At 35.9% G+C, this 20,398-nt stretch overlaps 1 protein-coding gene across 2 annotated transcripts in view; it reads left to right on the plus strand.

The window, feature by feature from the left end:
• The window catches only part of SLC4A10 (solute carrier family 4 member 10), a 186,366-nt gene that overhangs the window by 97,106 nt on the left and 68,862 nt on the right, over positions 1-20,398 (plus strand). For both annotated transcript variants that reach the window (XM_028141093.2, XM_028141099.2), the window contains 5 exons: positions 3,081-3,168; positions 9,031-9,177; positions 16,140-16,240; positions 19,139-19,313; positions 19,897-20,030. In XM_028141093.2, the coding sequence (XP_027996894.1) occupies positions 3,081-3,168; positions 9,031-9,177; positions 16,140-16,240; positions 19,139-19,313; positions 19,897-20,030 (645 nt within the window). The remainder of the gene's footprint in view (positions 1-3,080; positions 3,169-9,030; positions 9,178-16,139; positions 16,241-19,138; positions 19,314-19,896; positions 20,031-20,398) is intronic.

Raw genomic sequence — 20,398 nt, forward strand, 5'->3', positions numbered from 1 at the left:
CACTCCCTCTGCGAGCCTCTGCTGCTCCGACTCTCCGCCCCAGGAACAGACTCCAAACCCGACTCTATTCCGTCGCCATTTTCTCCGTGCCCTGTACTGTATGTTTTAATCTTAGGCACAGTGTACTTCCCATATATAGAGTCTGAGGAATCATTGGTAGAAGCATCATGGTGCTGTGGCTGAATCCAAATCAAAAGCACAAATTTAATATGATTATCTGAACTTGTTTCTCTTTGAACTATGCATAAAACTAACAATTTAGGGATAGTATAAACTAAATTATAATTGTTTATAATATATCTATATTTTATGGATATAAGACTATCCAACAGGCAAAAATATGAAAAAAAAAAAGAAATAGTTGACTTTAGCACATTAGGTTCCTAGCAATTCACCCAGGGACTTTGTTTTCTTCCCTTTTTCCTCCATCAAATGTAATTTCTATATAAAGACAGCCTTTCACTGGGATCCTATTTTCATAGCAAAACATATCTCTCTGGGCCCCATCCTTCAAATGACTGGGGCCGATCGTGTAATGCTCTGTTTCAGATGCTGAAGTATGCCTCCTCTTCCAAACATTGAATGCCTCGGCCAGGTTAAGATGACGTAAGGTACAGGTGCTGTGGCATCTGGGTTTGTAGAACGTTTCCTCTATGAACCGTTGGCCTTTACATTAGATTACATCACTCTGTGTTTTTTTTTTTTTTTAATATATTTTATTGGTTTTTTTACAGAAAGGAAGGGAGAGGGATAGAGAGTTAGAAACATCAATGAGAAAGAAATATCGATTAACTGCCTCCTACACACTCCCTACTGGGTATGTGCCCGCAACCAAGGTACATGCCCTTAACCAGAATTGAACCTGGGACCCTTGAGTCGCAGGCCGACGCTCTATCCACTGAGCCAAACCAGTTAGGGCTCACTCTTTGTTTTGATTATGGATAAAACATCCCCAAATATGAAACACTTTAGTCAGGAGAGGCCTCATTTTGGAAGAGCTCAACTAGCTGGAATGGGATTCAGCGTTTGAGTACCTGTGCCTGAATCTGGTTTAAGGAAGGAACCTGGTTACCATTCAGGTTACAGAAAGAAGTTCAACCTTTTGGAGGTCTACTGAGACTTTTGTACATACCTACTTTTATTTAAAAAGGGGGAAGATGAACTGAGGATATTAAAGTGGCATATGACTGTATAATTAAAGCCAATTTTTCTACATAGCTGTTCTGTAACCTGTTCAGAATTTCTAGGAATTTGGGATTTAGATTTAAGATGTCAAACTTACTAACTGCAGAGGTATTATTTTAGTAGTTGAACATTCTTTATTAGTTTTCCAAGCCATGCATTCTTGTTCCACCATTTAAGATAGTGTCTGATGAACTCGGAGTAAATGATGGCTGTTTATGACCATGAGAGTTCCTGTCTTTCAAATGAAAGAAAAGAAAAAGTCCCAGGAGTAAAGACATAATGGGGTTATGTACCCTCACTTTGAAAACTGTCAAGATTTAGGTGACCTCATTTCATACTGACATAGCAAAATATGTGTAGAGAACAATGGAGGAAAAATTAGGGGCATGGTAGAGCTATAAAGGGAGAGTTTAAAAAGACTTGACTAGTTAGGAAAGGTGAAAAGTAAAAGAGTAGTTAGACAAATAGAATAAAGAAAGCCATCGAGGGTCCTAATTATCCTTTCTTAGGACACCATGACTATACCAGCAACACAGTAAAAATGTCAGAAAATAATCTTTTAGGAATTTATAAATAGCCCATGAAATGGAAACTTGAAAAATAGCAACATGTACATAGGTTAAGAAATTTCTTAAAAGCATTATAGTTGATAAAGCTTTTGCCACCACATTAAATGTATTTCTGTTTTAAATGTATAGTGGACATTTCTGTATGGTAGATATTGACTTGGCCTCGGTTTCAACTGAAACAAAAACTTAATGTCAGATCATATAGGACTGTGTAACATAAGCCTCATGTAAAAACATGTATAATTGCTAACGTTTATAAGTAAATGAAGGGTAGAATTATAGTACCTATTTTCATATACCTTACAAAGCCATTAGATATTCATACTTAAGAGCATAAATTATTTAACAAATGAATACTGTAGAGTTATATTGCAGAATACAGGGCATTTAAAATTTTTCACAATTTCCCTGAAGCACTGACCTTTTCCCTGTAGCGTTGACCAGTCCTGCAAAGTTAGAGCATGTATTGATTTCTTTAAAAAATTCCAGTTGTGATCATGAGTTTGCCTATTTATATGGAATATCACAGTTCAACTGGTATTTTTATTCCTCCAACATTGAAATTAATATCTTTAATGCCTGACTTTTTCTGCCTAACTGGTCTTTGGTTCCTGACAATAAGTTTTTTTTCTATTTGATGTACATTTTACATGCACCTATTGTTTTTTTGACCATAGGTTCTTTATTTGTTTATACAACTGTATTACCTTTCCCCCTTCTATCTAGTTCTACAATTTACTTATTAGTGAATTTTTTTTTACAATTCAGAATTTTTAAAAATATGTGTTTATTGATTTCAGAGAGGATAGGAGAGAGGGAGAAAGAGATAAAAACATCAGTGATGAGAGAGAATCATTGATCAGCTGCCTCCTGCACTCCCCACACTGGGGATTAAGCCTGCAACCTGGGCATGTACCCTGACTGGGTATCGGACCATGAACTCCTGGTTCATAGGTTGATTCTCAACCACTGAGCCATGCCTGCCAGGCCAATTCATAACATTTTAATCAGATTTTACTTTTGTCACCTTAAGAATGATAGAATCCCCAAAATTCTCACTAACAACTGTGTAGGCTCTATCAGTAATGAAATGGGGGGAACACTGAAATAAAAATAACCACAGATTCCCAATGCTTAAGAATCTTAAGTATAAGAGACAAGAATTATAAAATATTTCAACATAAAAATGAACTGTGAAAAAATACAGAAGTATTTTATATGTAAATTCCTATATTCAGTAATTCCTTTGAGATGAGTGATTCTGTACTACTGAAATAATTTTTATATTTCTACTATGAAACATTTGTTTTATTTTCTTAATTACAGATTTTTGTTCATTCTGCTGGGACCCCTGGGAAAGGGTCAACAGTACCATGAGATTGGCAGATCAATTGCAACCCTAATGACAGATGAGGTATTTATTCAAGTTCATTGGGAACATTTTTGGCCACTAGGTACACATAACTTTTGGGGTTCCTGTATCATGACAATTTACTGTGACTTAGATTTCTCTGTATTGACTCCCCCTTCTTCTATGTTTTCACTGTAAAATTTCCTTTGGAGAAGTTTGCTTAAAAGGGGTAATAAGTTCACACACGTGAATATAATGCTTTAAAACCTCATATTCTAAAAATAATTTATTTAGTGACATTTAGAATATATTACTAATATTCCCCTTACATTATATGTATTTTCAGAGCAAGCAGCATTATTATTATCATTGTAAATCTTGTTTTGGGCAAAGTGATTTTTAAAAAAAATATTAACAACTTAATTGAGATAAAAGTCACATGGTACACAATTCACCCATTTGAAGAGTACACTTCATTGGCTGTTAGTATGTTCAGAGTTGCATGCAAACATAGGGAGTAGGCAAAATAATTTTAAGGTCTCAAGAAAAAACAATGACAGTTTATCTATACTATACATGACAATAAAAACCATGCTACATCTATAAACTTTCTTTACAATGGCCTGTATGTAGTTTTTCTTAATCTGGGAGTTTTTGAACCATTAGAACTATAGATGGTTTTCAAGGGGCCTGTGATCCCTCTGATACAGCACATATATTTTCTGTGTAAAAAATTTGTATGTAGATTTTTTTGGACTGAAAAAAGCTTTCATCAGCTTCACAAAGAAGTGTATATCCAAAAAATGTAAGATCATAAAAATGAGAACATAAGATGTAACATTGTTTAACTAGGTTCTTGTATTCCCCAACACTTTATGGAAATCTATTTTTATTATTTTATTGTTCTTCTTATTAAAAAAGAACAGATGCAAAAGATCACAGAAGGAGTATAAATTCAAAATTCAGTAGTAAATAACAAATGGGACTATACAAAATTAGAATCTTGTCTAAATAATTTAATGATGTATTTACTGAATTTATGGCTTCAGATACTTTAAAATCTGTAAAAAAGAGCAAATTAACATTGGCTATAACTTTTACTAGCCTTACAAAATCTGAAGATTTAAACTTGTATTTGGGGTTTGGTAGAAATTATTCTATTACATCTGTTCAAATTGTGTTTTATGATTTTATATCAATTGGTTTTTTTTAATCAGGTTCAGAAAAAAAAAGAACTTATTGAGTATATTAGTTTCTATGGCTGCTATAAAAAATTACACAAACTAGGTGATTAAAATAAGACTAATGTATTTTCTTATATTTTGTGGGGCCAGAAGTCTAAAGTCAAGGTATCAGCAGGGCCACATTCTCTCTGAAAGCTTTGAAGGAGATCTTTCCATGTCGTTCTAGCTTCTGGTAGCTCATGGTGTTTCTCAGCTTGTGGCAGCGAAATTCCAGTCTCTGCCTCCATCTTCACATGGCCTTCTCTGTGTGTGTCATCTACTATTCTGTCTCTTATAAAGACACTCATTGGATTTAGAGCCAGCCTAATCCAGGATGACCTCATCTTGAGATTCTTACCTTAACTACATCTGCAAAGACCCTTATTTCAAACTAGAGGCCTGGTGCACGAAATCCTTGCATGGGTGTGGTCCCTAGGTCTGACCAGCGTTCAAAGCGTGAGCATCTGGCATGGAAGGGCAGGCCCCAGCTTACCTTTGGGCCCTGGTCAGCACCAGGGCCCCCAAGCCTCCATGTGCCCCCCTCCGCCTGAGTCATCGGGTCCCCGCCCAGCTCCCTCAGCACCTAGGAGCCAGGCGGTGACCCTGCCCCACGTTGCCACTGCTGGTCGCCGTCTGCAGGGTGATCAGTGGGGCAATTGGGCCCCGCTCACACCTGCCTTGGCCTGGCACAGCCCACTCACCTGCTCCACCATCCTGCCGCAGTCCCACTCTGGTCAGGGCCCATCGGGTCTGGCAGCGCCTCCACTGCTGCCTGCTGCCAGTGCCGTGTCGCCAACACCCGCCATGTCCTGCACTGTCCCCTGGTGGTCAGTGCACATCATAGCGAGTGGTCAAACTCCCAGTCAAGGGGACAATTTGCATATTAGGCTTTTATTATATAGGATAGGGTCACATTCTGAGGTTCAGGTGGACATATATATTGAGAGAACACTATTCCATCCACTACAATGAGTAACATTTTATTGAAGAAATATGGGAGAAGACAGAAAGTAAAAAAAGGGCTTCATGAGGACCTAAACCTGCTATAGTAGAACTCTTTGTGAAATAACACTCACAGTAACTTTGCTTTTAGTATTTCCATATTGATTAACATTTAGCAATTTTTACAGTATTATCAAATAAATAATACTGTCATTTGTATTCCACAATTCAAGTATTGTCACTTTCATGGGCACATACACTGAGTGGCCAGATTATTATGATCTCTGAATGCATAATAATCTAGCCACTCAGTATGCATTCAGAGATCATAATAATATGGCCACTCAGTGTATGTGCCCATGAAAGTGACAATACTTGATTATATATATTAGAGGCCCGGTGCATGAATTCGTGCATGGGTGGGGTCCGGCCAGCCTGGCCAGGGGGAGGGTACATGGGTGGTTGGCCGGCCTGCCTGCTGGTTGAAGTCCTGGTTGAGGGGACAATTTGCATATTAGCCTTTTATTATATAGGATATACACTGAGTGGCCAGATTATTATGCATTCAGAGATCATAATAATCTGGCCACTCAGTGTGTATATCATGTTATATTATGTTTCCATAACTAAGACATTAGGACTACACTAAGATATCTATGGGTCATGGGCCATGTTATATGGTGAGAAGAGCATATTGCATCATGGGAGGTCCATACATACTCAAAGTATCTCTCTTCCTAAGCCTTTCCTTTTCCAATTAGGATTCAAAATTTTCTCAATAGAAAGATGTCATTGTCCAACTTTTTAATCGAGTGGATATAGAATAACAGAGAAACATCCATGTTTTTAAAATTTTTAGATTTAGAATGAGAGCAGAGAAGGGACTTTCATTTATTTCCTTGATTAATGAGCCATCTAATGGAGGCTCAAACAAGAATCATTTAGACTTGAAACTTTAGAGATTAGCTTTAGGACAATTTGTAACTATGAACAGTGGGATAGCAAAGCAGAAACTGTCAGAAAGTTATTCCAAAGGATGACATAATAGGACATGTTAATTAAAATAGTACATTGACTATCAAAAATCATTGACTATACAAATATTTAAATACTTTTTAAAAGAAAAAATAGTAATTTATTGTTTAAAGCCAAGGTGGGAAAATTATTCTGCTTATCCAATTGTTTTGAAGGCTATTGAATAATTGTACTTATTAAGGACAAGATGTTGATTCATAAAGTTAAGAAAGTGGTGAATTGGATTGCATGATCAAACTGTAAATTTCAGGAGAGCAGTTACCACATATTCATTTTAGTGCCTTGATTTTTTTCAGGTGCTCAAATATTTGTTGACTGAGCTCTATTTGTGTATTTCCTCTCTGTACTGGGAACTCCTGTCTTTTCCTTTTGTATCTTTAGACTTAGCATAGTGTCTGGCCCTCAGTCAGAGTTCCATAAGTTATTGTTGTTTTTTTTAATTTAAATTTTATTTTTTTAATTATAGTTTACATTCAGTATCATTTTGTATTAGTTTCAGGTGTTCAGTGGTTAGACAATCATATATGATTTGATTTATATGTAGAACTGAAGAACACAATAAACAAATAAAATACAAACAGACTCAATAAGTTTTTTAATAAATTAAAGACTGTGTTAATCATTTTAGCAATACCTTATCTTGAATCACTTCAGCAGTTTAGAACATCAAGCCAGAAACTAAAATAGTCTAAAAATAGAATACAATGTTTGAAAGTATAATTTTCCTGTAAATTTTGGGATATTTGGTTACTGTAATATAGATTCTTTATTACTACTGTAATAAAGAATAATACAGTAGTCCCAAACCTCAAATATTTGTTCCATTTCATGTTATATAAAATGCAATTTTATATTTATGTTTAGGGTAAATTAATTTTTCACATTTATTTTACCCACTTATTATATTAAGTATACCATTCCTCTGTGTATTAGTTAGAAGAAATTAGGCATGCTGCAGGAATAACCAACTAAAATCTCTGTGGCTTAATACAACCAGGATTTATTTCTGTCATGCTGTGTGTCCATCACAAACTGGCAGAGTCTGCTAATTATAGTCACTCAGGCTCATAGAAGCTGGAGCTCAACTTGTGTTTTCTCGGTCACTATGGCAGACAAAAGGCTATGGGATAAATCACACACAGGTGCTCACAACTTCCATTAGAAAGTGACATATACACTGAGTGGCCAGATTATTGTGATCTCTGAACACATAATAATCTGGCCACTCAGTGTATATCCTATATAATAAAAGGCTAATATGCAAATTGTTCCCTCAACCAGGAGTTCGACCAGCAGACAGGCTGGCCAACCACCCATGTCCCCTCCCCCTGGCCAGGCTGGCTGGACCCCACCCATGCACAAATTCATGCACCGGGCTTCATATATATATATATATATATATATATATATATATATATATATATACATATTATGATATCTGCATTCAGAGATCATAATAATCTGGCCACTCAGTGTTTACACCTAAGTAGAACACCCTAATCCTAATATTGAAGAAGGCAAGGCATGCAATCCTGCTCTGTCTAGAAGACCTGCGGTATCTGTCAGTAGTCTAAATGACTACCACTGTGTGTATGTGTGTGTGTGTGTGTGTGTGTGTGTGTGTGTGTGTGTGTGTGTAAATGTAGCTCATACTTTAAATGGAAATATACTTTCTAAACCATACAGATATGATATATATCAGAAAATCCTATTTTAAAACCTTATTATTTAATAATTGAAACAAAATTAACCTTTTAAATTAGTTCATATATGCCAAGGTATAAATATTGCTAAAATTTATAATATAGTCTATACATTTTCATCTCTATTTTTAAGCAAAGGCATCTTTCAGAAAGTTTGATTTACCTCACATAAATAACCTTGGCCAAGCTTGAATCATTAATTCTAGCTTACTTAGCTTTCTTCTGTGGGACTAAAAAAATATTAATACTTTTCTTCCCACCTTCTAAGTTCTTCTAGGCTGGGCTAATAACCAAATTAACAGAGACTCATGAACAGGAGAGAATAAGAGTTTACTATATGGGCATGGGGAATTCACAGAGGCATGAAAATTCCAAAAGACAATGAGGCAACATTGGGTGTCTAAGACATTTTTGGAGGAGAGCAGGGAATTAGATTTCAGAAGTGAAAATGGGCTATTCTCAGGTAGTTGAGGAATACCGAAACACACATGGCAAGAAAATCCTTGCTAGGTGACTCAAAAGCAAAGGGACACAGGGATATCTAGCTAATAGGCATCTGGCTAAAGCCTTCTTGTTCACCATACTTAATTCAAAACAGGCTAAGGTGGTATCCTAAGATCTTCTTCCTGAAGCAAGTTTCTCTCTCTGAATCTCTTGGGCAGAAAAGGGGGAAGAATAAAAGTTTCTTTGAGTCATTTGTTTCTTAATAAATATCTTAAAATCAATATCACCCAAAAAGCAGCTTCAGGGTGGCAGACTTTTAGTCCCATCCCTTCCTTCCTCCTTCCCCTTCCCTTTATTTTGCCTCCAGAAATTTCGACATTCATTCTAGCATTCTGAGAAAAATATATATCTGTGGGCATTCATATATAAAACTAAATTATAATATTTTACATGAAAACATCAATTTTTTTTCAAATTCTATAATCTCAGATGAGGTAACTGGGAAATTAAAACACTGAACACATTAAGATTTTATAACTTTTAAAATATATAAATTATATTTATTTTCCTTCTTATAGGTATTTCATGATGTTGCTTACAAAGCTAAAGACCGAAATGACTTGGTATCAGGAATTGATGAATTTCTGGATCAGGTTACTGTTCTTCCTCCTGGAGAATGGGATCCAAGCATTCGTATAGAGCCTCCAAAAAATGTTCCTTCCCAGGTATGCATATTTGAAAATACTCTTAAAAATCTTATCTTCTTTTGTCTTTTAAATACATGTACCAAAATAGTATAACCTATCACAAGGATTGACATGACTTAAATTATAACCTCTGTGATATTGTGCTCTATAATAAGAAATATATATTTGGTATTCCTCTTGTTTCTAGCACGGAGCCCCTAAAACTTTGAGAATTTCCTGTTATGAGAGCAACAAAAGTGTCTTTTGTTAGGTTGAGGAAGGAGGGTTTTGGAACTCACTTAAAGAGGGAGGCTGATTGCCAGCAATGACAACCATATGATTAGAGGGTTGGAACTTTCAGTTTCATCCTCCCACCTCTGGGGAGGGGAGAGGAGCTGGAGATTGAATTCAATCCCCAATGGCCAATGTTGTAATCAATCATGCCTCTGTAATGAAGCTTCCATAAAACCCCAAAGTATGGGGTTCAGAGAGCTTCAGTGTTGGTGAACACATGGCGATTGAAGAGAGTTGTGCACCGGAAGAGAACATGGACACCTCTTGCCCTTTCCCCTTATCTTCCCTTTGCATCTCTAACATGGGCTGTTCCTGAGTTATATCCTTTTATAATAAATGGTGGTCTAGTAAGTAAAATGTTTCTCTGAGTTTTTTGTGATCCACTCTGTCAAATTAGTTGAGACCCAAGGAGGGGGTCTTGGGAACCTGAGGTTTCAACTTGTATCTGAAGTAGGGGTGGGGTGAGGGGGCAGCCTTGCAGGACTGAGTCCTCAACCTGTGGTATCTGATGCTATCTCTGGGGAGGTGGTGTCAAAATTGGGTTGAATTGTAGGACACCCAGCTGGTGTCTGGAGCATTGCTTGGTGGTGTTGGGGATCCCCACTTTCTTCCACATGGAATTGGTACCAGAACATATTTAACCTTTAAGAAGTTAGAAAGTCTTCCATGATCATATGCAACACACTTCACTGAGAAATTTGGTGTATTGATGATGTACTATTAAATAAAACAGTCCCATATCCCTGGAAAGATTTTAGACCCATCTCAAAACATATTATACTGGAGGAAAATTAAATTTTTAATAAAGATGTAAAATATGGCTTAAGAAAAAGTCCATTACTGCCTTCCTATATTCTGATGCATCACTTTGAAGTTAGCAAGTATTAAAAAAAATTCAAAGGCATGGCTTAATTTTATTATATAGAAAACTTCCTATTACTGCTGATCATATTAATTGGGAAACATTTTTAATTAAAATTCTTATGTTTGTTTTATCTTGGTGTGGGTGTGTGACATAAAAATTGTAGAAATTCTGTCTATAAAAATTTAATGCGCATTTACTCATTATATATATATATATTCCAGAAAAATAGAAACAAAGACTGTTGCTATTATTTGGGGTCATTTTCTTAATGTCGGCATGCCTTTGTTGAGAGTGGTGACCAAATGTTTGTTAAGCCCACTCCTCAGAGTATCACCTCTATTTCTACTGAGTCTGCCTCCTACAACTCTCCCAGTTCTCATGTAGTCAGCCTTATTTGGAGCTCTTGTCCCTGTGGAGTCCAGGCTGGTCTGACTTGACTACACTAGTTGAAGTAACAGATGGTCTAATTGACCCAATCCTGGACATAGAAGTTCTTTTAGTTAGCTAGAGATGTGCAAGTGAGCAGGTATACCACTCAAACATGACTGTTTAAAAAAGGCGTCTTAATCCCACTCTCAATGCAAGGAAAATAAGCTGACATCTGCCTCATTTCTGTGTTTTCACTCTGAAGTCATCTCATAACATTAAAGATAATGTGCTTTTCTTTTCTCAGCAATTACAATTTTGTCATTCTATAACTGCAGCCACATAGTTTCAGTTAATCTACTGCTAAAATAAAAGAAGTTGCTTAAGGAGTAATTTTAAGGGATATACTCTGTCCTATTTTTGTGCTTGTTTACATCGTTGCCATTACAATAGTAGAAAAGGTGATATAATGCTTTCTGAAATACTAAGCTTTTTAATTGGTGTTATTTAGAAAATTTAATGAAAATATAAATACATTGAGACAGACTTTAAAAGTCACTTTTTAATACCAATTAGTTTTTCTTTTTTCTCTCTCTTTTTCTTTATTGTGGCAAAATGTATATAGCAGAAAGTTTTACCATTTTTTAAGTGTACATCTCAAGTGGCATTAAGAATTTTCACATTGTTGTACAGCTATCACCACTATCTGTCTCTAGAACTTTAAAAAAAACCTTTATTGTTGAGAGTATTATAATTTTTCTTTCTTTAAAAAAATCCCAGTTAGTTTGTCAAACATTAAAACTGAAGTTACGCGTTTTTAAAAACACCTTGCCTTTGAGTAATGATGTTATTAAGGCAAGTTGAAGCACAGGAGCTCTGTATTTTTTAAATTATTTTTATGAGGCGATCAGAATGTATTGGACTCTGGATATTCAGAGACAATAGTAGAAAGAACATTGAGTTAAGAATCAAGACCTCTGGGTTCTGCTATTATTTATTTGTATGATCATGAACAGATGTCCTAACCTCTCTGTACTAACATTCTATGTCAGCATGTCTAATAGAACATTCTGCAAGAATAGAAATTTTCTATATCTATGATATATAATAAGTCAAGCCACTATTGAGCACAAGAAATGTACCTACTGCAACTGAGGAACTAAATATTAAACTTGAATTTACTTAAATTTAAATAACCACGTGTTTTTAGTGGCTATCATTTTAGACAACACAGTTTTGTATAATGAATTTGAATTAGAGATAAGCTGTATGCTTCTTTACATTAGTATTTTTAATGTATGTTGTAATTGAATAACATACTATGAAACTATATTTTCTTTTATTAGATGAAACAAAATGAAGTACATTAAGTACTCTGACTTCAGACTTGTTCAAATAATACTTCCCACCCATGAGATAATTCCCATGGTTGTTATTCTTTTGAAATGTATAAATAATGGAATTTTAGGTATTTTTTTCCTTTCGGTTAAGAGAAGAATAACCAGACACCTCAAGTGATAACCCTGAAAATATCATTAGAACTTGTATCAGTCATTATAATCACTCCCTTGTGTATACCCTCAATTTCTTTGCTTTTCTCTCATGCCATTTACTTGCTTGTCAAAACTACAACCCTGTGTGAATTCAACTCTTTAGTCTGTATCTGCCTTGGTACAGGTGAATATGGCAGAAGGAAAACGTGTAATTACACTGACTGATCTCACATAATTCTTGACTACATACCTCAAGTGGGCCCTTAATGTTGCAAGTTCATAGTCCAATCATTCTCTCTAGATGACATTTCACACCTGTTTTCTCTCCTCAAACCATCATCACATCCTTTCTGACCTTCACTCTTAGATGTTGACTTGCTTTTTACTTTCCTGAGAAATATAAAATGATTAAAAGAGAATTTCCACAGACTCCCACCACCCCAGCTATCCACCTGCCAGCATCTGCTTCCATATACTCTGCCTCCCATATAATACTATTGATGAATTATCTGAAGTCAGCCTCCTACCTGTGCACTAGACCCCATCTCTTCACACACCTACTCAAAGACATATCTACCAATTATCCTTTTTTCTTCCCTGTCTCATAATTTCTTTTGCTCTGTATTATTTATTAGCATACAGCATTGTTAATTTTCATATCTTAAAAAAAGAATTGTTAATATTGCTACCACTGCAAATAAATGCCACAGAAAAGTTCTCTGTACTACCTGCTTCCAATTCCTCTCCTCCAATTCTCTCTTAAACCTACTCAAGTAAGTCATTTGCTTCCATCACTTCACTAAAATTACATGAAGGCTATCAAATATCTCTACAATGCAAAATTTCATGGTCAACCTCAGTCTGCATGTTACTTAGCCTATTAATCATCAACATTTGGCAGAGCTGATAACACTTTGATATAGTTTCTTTGTTTGGCTCCAAAACACCACACTCTTGATTTTCTTTGTACCTTCCCACACTTTGGTTTTTACTCTTCCCCAGTCTTCTTTTCTGGTTTCTTCTCTTTGCTTTGATTTCTTTATGTTGAAGTGATGCAGGACTCAGTCCTTTGTCATATCCTGTCCTCTATCTATACTCATTCTCTTGGTACTATCTTCCAATTTTATAGCTTTAAATCTTCTCCCAAATTTATATTTCATCTTGAACTTGAGAGTTATTTATCCAAATGCCTATTGTGTTCTCCTCTTGGATGTCTTTTAGATATATAAAACTTAACATGTCCTAAAGTTTGAACTGAATTGTAGACTATCTTATTTCTGTACACATCTTTGTATTTCTATGAGAAAATTCAATGTAATGCTTCTTGAAGTAAATAAGAAATTGATCTCTTAAATTCTGTTCCATCAGCACCTTCCCATCTTGATAGGACTAACTCCACACTTACAGTTGTACTCACTCCACATTTACAATTGATGGAGCCAAACATTTTACTACTTTTTTCTTATACCTGATTTCTAGTCTGCCAGAAAACTTTTGGCAGTGCCTTCAATATCTATCCAGAATGAAACAATTTCCTGCTATTACGACTGCTACCACTGCATTGCAGGCTGCCATCATAATACTTTTGAATTACTGAAATAGCCTCCAAACTGGTCTTGTTTCTACCCTTGGACCCTAGAATCTGTTCTCAATATAGTAGCCAGCATGACTCCAAGTTAGATCATACTCCTCCTTTCCTCAGAACCCTGCACAAGTTCCTCATTTCACTGAGAATAAAAGCCGGATGTGATGGTTTATTAAGCCTACACAGTCTGTCCTCCCTTCACCTCTCAGGAGTCATCCCCTACCAGTTTCTTCATTGCTTACTCCTCTTTAACTATTGGCCTGCTTGCTCCTTGTTCTTTAAACCCCATAACCACTCTGCTGCCTTAAGACTGCCCCACTGGCTATGCTTTCTGCATAAACATCCCCTAGTTATTGTCATGGATAACTCCCTGACTCCCTCAAGTTTTTCTTAAATGACACTTTATCACTGATTACTGCCTGACCACTATATTTATAATTGCTTCTCTCTCCTTTCTGAACACCCACCCTGTACCTCAAACCCCCTTACTCTGCTCTAAATTTTCACATTTCCATAGCTTTTAATCCATCTAACACACAGTAGAATTAATTACTTTATTTGTTTATTGTTTGCCTTTCCTGTTAGAATGTAAGCTCCACAGGCCTGATTTGTCCACTAGTCGAATAGTGGTGGGGCCTAGTACCTGACACAAATTGCCTCTCAGTAAGAATTTATTGTTTGAATGAATAAATGTACAATTTGTTTGAATTACTCAAATGTATAATTTGAGTAGTCAAATATCTGCTCAACAATTGATTTGTTTTAAAACATCAAAATATGTGTGTTTCTGAACAAAGATATTTTCTGTATTATTTCTCAGAATATTCATTGATATTATTCATACACACTTCTCTTTTCAAACACATTCCCCCCCCCCCACCTTACTACAAAGGAACACTTCTTGAGGAAAGGGCTCTGTAGACTGGCAAATATTCTTCATAGTTTATCATTGCCTTCTTGATGTATAGCCTTTTCCATTGTAAAACAATGAGCTAACTTGTCTAGTAAAGGATACTTCCACAGAAGACTGAATAATATCACTTGCTTTCTGAGACTTGTGGAAGCTAAGAAATGTTTTCCTAGGTGGTTGAGGGTCACTCTTTAAAAAAAAAAAAGATTTTAGAAGGAGAGGGGGGGGAGAGAGAGAGAGAGAGAGAGAGAGAGAGAGAGAGAGAGAGAGAGAAACATCAATTCATTGTTCCATTTATCTATGCATCCATTGGTTGATTCTTGCATGTGCCCTGACTGGGGCTCTAACCTGTAACCTTGGCACATCAGAAAGATACTCCAATCAACTGAGTCATCTGGCCAGGGCTGAGGGTTACTCTTAAAGCCCTTGACTAATGTATGCTAATTATTTACCAGTAAAGGCATTTCCTTTATTAGTTGACAGGAATCCTTCCTTTTATCTTTTCACTTCAGTTCATTGTATCTATTCATGTTTCTGGGAAATTGTGAAGATATTAAGCAACAAACTTTCCTATATTTTGTTCATGTCAAAACCTATTTTTCTCATGTTTTAACCCTGTACTATTTTATCTAAATGTCCATTGTACATGAGATCCTTCGATAATTCACTTCACACTAAACATGAAGAACATGTTTACATGATTTTGGAATGGCAGTCAAGTAAACATTTTAATTAAACCACTTAGCATATTTTTTACAATTCTTTAGGCACTTTTGAATATATTGGTGTGCTCTAAGATCATCAATATATTTTTATGATTTTCAAAAATCTCTGTCACTGATAAAAGTAGGTGGAATAGACCTATGGGAAAATAGCACTTGTATAAACCTCAGTTAATTTGTCATTGGATCAATAGTCTTGGATCTCTATATGAGTAAGAAAGGACCATATAATAAATCATTCTTAGAGTAGGAAGATAGCCAGAATCAAAGAGGAAAATACAGTTTAAAAATAGCTAATGATAATAGTTAATGTTTATTGAACAGATGAACTATGCCAGGCATACTAACACCATATTAATACCACCTCACCCCAACCTACCCTGGCCCTGGTCTTTCTGTCCCCTTCTCTAACTTCAGAGCTTTATCTCTACCTGACATTATAGGTTAATTATTTGTCTTCACTAATAGAATGCTTTTTCTCGCTCACCTTTGCATCTCTAGTATCCATAACCGTAAATGATACTCACTAGGCACTCAATAAGTATTAGATGAAAGAATGAATGAATGTCCAAAACCCACTTAATTCTCATGGGCACATTAGTGGTTGTAAAGCTTTAGGAAACTAGATAACTTGCTGGAGGTCCTGCAGCAAATAAGTAATGATGTCTCGGTCTTAGCTATTATGCATATTGTCTCAAGGGAGACATTTTGGTTTTGGTATTTATAACTAGCACCTGATATTTAAAAACCAAAACACTTCCAACAGGAGAAGAGGAAGATTCCTGCTGTACCAAATGGAACAGCAGCTCATGGGGAAGCAGAGCCCCACGGAGGACATAGTGGACCTGAACTCCAGCGAACAGGAAGGTTAGTGAAAAGCACCTGTATGGGACTTCGAAGACCAAATGATATACCGTTCTTGCGTGTTAGGAATTGCTGCTTTGAGATCTCATTTAAAAAAATACTTTGAATATAAATTCTTTTTTTGGGGGGGGGGTAAAAATGCCAATTAATTTTATTTCTCTGTAGTTACCAATGATTGCCATTACCATTAAGTCAGAACAGTGTTTGCATCATTCCATTTTAACTTACCCAGTCTTTCATTTTGCTGTGTATAAAATGCATTCACAGATTCTTAGAATGAATAAGAAAACTGTCAGTTGCCCCTTCCAAAAGAACCCGTTGAAAGCTTCAAGTTTACGATAGAAATAAAAATAAATACCAAGAGAACAGTCTTGTAGACTCTATCTCATTACATGCAAGTAGGATGTATATAATAGCATTTTTTACTTTTACAGTCATAATTTGAAAGAGCTATATGATTTATTTTTCTAATCACACATTTTTGACGAGATGAAAGCTTCAATTTATTTCTTAAAATGGTTCTTTATGGTTTTTTGACAGCTTGTCTCTCTCCAAGCAATGTGTGAGCAGAAAATCAGAAACCCTTGGGTGGGTCTCTCTTCAGAGAATATGTGCACACAGCCTCCATTATAAATGAAGGCAATTGCAAAGGCTTTGCAGGATTGGTGCTCCCTTCCCCTCAAGGCCATTTCCTGAACTGCTTTCACTGTGTTTTCTAAGCTGACTTTCCAGTTTCTACAACTCTGTGCATTTTAATTCTCCTCTCTTCTTTCCCTTGATCTTTGTTTGTCTCTGAGGAAATGTCCTTTAACGTCTTCCTCAGGCTCCATACCTAATTTGAGATGGTTCAAACAATTCTTTCCTTTTCCCTTTACTGGAAGCATTGTTACTCCTTCTGCTTGCTTTCATATTTGCTTTTTATTTTTGGTGGTTATATTTTTCTCTCTCTCAGGTATAACGTACCACATAGCTTAGACTTTTTTCAAAGTTCACTTTTCCTTACTGCTTCCTAAATCCTCCCAGGTCACCCATATCCGGTGTCTTCGCTTCTCCAGAGTTCTTCCACAGATTCTGTTGCTGACATGGCTTGAAGTATCCATTACTCATCTGCTCGCCTGGAGTTCTCTGTAATGACCTTGCACTGTTCTCTGTAATGACCTCCCACTTCCGGATTTAGATTCTTGCTGCTAAAAGCACATTTATTACACAGTAATATAAGAGCTATTTAGCCTAATGTATGCTCTAATAAGTACAATGGTCTAATAGAAAGTACTATCAAACCTATAAATATTAACTACTAATTAATATTTCATAACCACCTCAAATTCTTTTGGGGGTTAGGTGGGATATAAATGATAAATGAATGAACAGACTAATAAATTAAATCTACTTTGAATTGTGACTTTGACAAGTTACCAAATCATTCAAAAATGACCCCCCCTCCCCAAATAAAAATAATATGTATTTGTTTTACAAAACACAGGTAGAGGAACCTAAAAGGATTTTTGTGTCTGTGAACTTCACAGGTTCTCTGCAAGAGTTTCTGAGTTTCAAATGTCCTTTTTATTTTCAATTTAAAATTTACCCTCTCAACATCTCCTACTCCACATCCCTCTGATGGAAGAAATCACTGGGAAAACATAGTGGTTCTATCACTCACATAACAGTGATAAAGTTATTAATATGTTACTATTGAGTGCATGTCAGTCAGATGAGGGAAATTAAAAATAATACTCAAAATCTTCAGTTATACTGAAGATGTACATTTTTTTAAGGCAAAGTAACTTTATTTCTCAAGGGCACAGTCATTTTTGAGGTTATTATTAAATTGCAAATGAATATTCCTATTTAGAAAATAAATAATAAAAATTTAATATTTTCCCATAATTTAAGTGTATTCAGCATACTGGTAGTATATTGGAACAACGTAATAGGTATTTTTTTAACCTCCATGTAGGAACTTAACCATAGTCTTATTAATTTTAATATGGTATCTTTATTCCATGGAGCACAAAGAAGTTTCAGTAGTCAAGTGTTAATTCTGCATGTGATTACTAAATGTTCAAAAAATTAGAATACCTGCTCATTAGTATTCTAATTCCTAATAGATCAAAAACATTTAATCTTCAAATTTTAGGCAACATGTCACAATTTAATACTATCTTCCCTCACCCTCCAAGGCTCTTTCAAGTGTTTCAGTTTGGCTTTGAATATATTTTAAAAAATGAATTTATACCAAATAAGGTTGTTATTGTCTTGTGAATGACAGAAATTGGAATATATTTAGGCAATAATGGGTTCAACTTTATGGTCATAAGATCCTCCTCCTAGTTGCCTTTGCCTAACATTGAAAACAACTGTGGAGGCTATCTGTCTCACTGAAAGGCCATTTAGATGCCTGCCTGGAACAACATCTGGGGAGGGTGTTGTGTGTGTGGTTGGCAGAGAGAGTAGCTAACTAGTTTACCCTCCCTCCAGCATTTTCTGCTAGCTAAACAAAATGCAAACAATCAGAAAATACTGCCAACAATTCCAAGTAGCAGCCCTGAGATTAAGAGTAGGTTGATATAGAAATGGCACAGATATTTTGGAGTAATTCTAAATCTCATTTTTTGAAATTGGACTGATGAACAGCTCTGAACCTTGTTTGAGAGAACCTGGGTTTTTTTGTTTGTTTATTTATTTATTTTTTGGCCGTTGATACAATATTTGGATAGTAATTGAGGAAATATAGTGGTGCAAAGCCATCCCTGTAGATCATGATAATGCAATATAGCAGGTTCATGTAGAGTCTCATCTCAGCTGATGGAAAACCTATACTGGCAACAAAGCTAATGGGCATTTTGCTTTGTATGTCTTTTATATTTGGATTTCACTGTTGTGTTTCCCCCCCTGTCTTAGGATTTTTGGGGGACTTATTTTAGATATCAAAAGAAAAGCTCCATACTTCTGGAGTGACTTCAGAGATGCTTTCAGCCTGCAGTGCTTAGCGTCTTTTCTGTTTCTCTACTGCGCGTGTATGTCTCCTGTCATCACATTTGGAGGACTGCTGGGAGAAGCCACTGAAGGTCGTATAGTACGTATTATGCTTTTCTCTGAACTTTGAAATTATTCCATTTTTAAGATTCCAGTTAGATAAGTGAGCGTTTAATTTTGGATCCCTTTATGAGGAGATATTTGATGTTTGGTCTGGCAGATAACTTCATATGAATTTTCTGGATGGTAATGGAACTGGTAATCTGGGAGTGGGAATATCTCAAAAACAATTACTTCTGAGTCTTACACAAGCTTCTGATCTTATCTATGGCCTATATTCTGGGCTAGTTTTAGGCTGTGGTTCTTCCCTCACAAGAGATCCATTCCCATGTATACAAGCCATGCTTCTGTCCATTCACATATCACAAAGTATGTAAACTTTTAGTGAGCAAAAGAAAAGCAAGGTAAGGAAGGTGGAGAAGACACATCTCTATTCACTACCATTTATTTTTGGCTGACTGCCTGCATCTTTTTTTATTCTCCTATCCCACATCTTGCCCAAGGTTGCTAGGATTTTCATTGCAAAGGAAAAATAGTATGCCCTTGTATTTTAAACATTTCTCCCCAGTTATAATGGATACCTGTGTAGCTTAAATAATGAAATAATTTATATCTCTACACAGAGTGCAATCGAATCTCTCTTTGGAGCATCCATGACTGGGATAGCCTACTCTCTCTTTGGTGGACAGCCTCTTACCATATTAGGCAGTACAGGACCAGTATTGGTGTTTGAAAAGATTTTGTTTAAATTTTGCAAGTAAGTGTTATATATGTTTGGCTCTTAGCCCCTTTCTATTTCTCTACTGTATGTATTCTCCTAACATCACGTTTGGAGGTCTTCTGGGAGAGGTGGAAGTGGCTGATTTGATTCAGTGTGTCATTTTTGCCTCTCCATGAAAATAAAGGAAAACAAAAAGATCTGTGTATAATGTTTTGTGATGTTTGTAAAAAATTATATTCAGTTCTCAACCCTGAGAGCCCCTGTTAGTTTTATCCCCTTAGTGTTCCCTTTAGACAAAGTCTTGAGTTTGGATACTCATGGGATGTGAAGCTATTTACTTCCATGTCATGAATTGGACTTATTTCCATCTGTTTAAAATGGTGGCAAGCTGTAAAATGACCTTC

The sequence above is a fragment of the Eptesicus fuscus genome, chromosome 11 (genome assembly GCF_027574615.1).
Source record: "Eptesicus fuscus isolate TK198812 chromosome 11, DD_ASM_mEF_20220401, whole genome shotgun sequence".
Classification (NCBI taxonomy): Eukaryota; Metazoa; Chordata; class Mammalia; order Chiroptera; family Vespertilionidae; genus Eptesicus; species Eptesicus fuscus.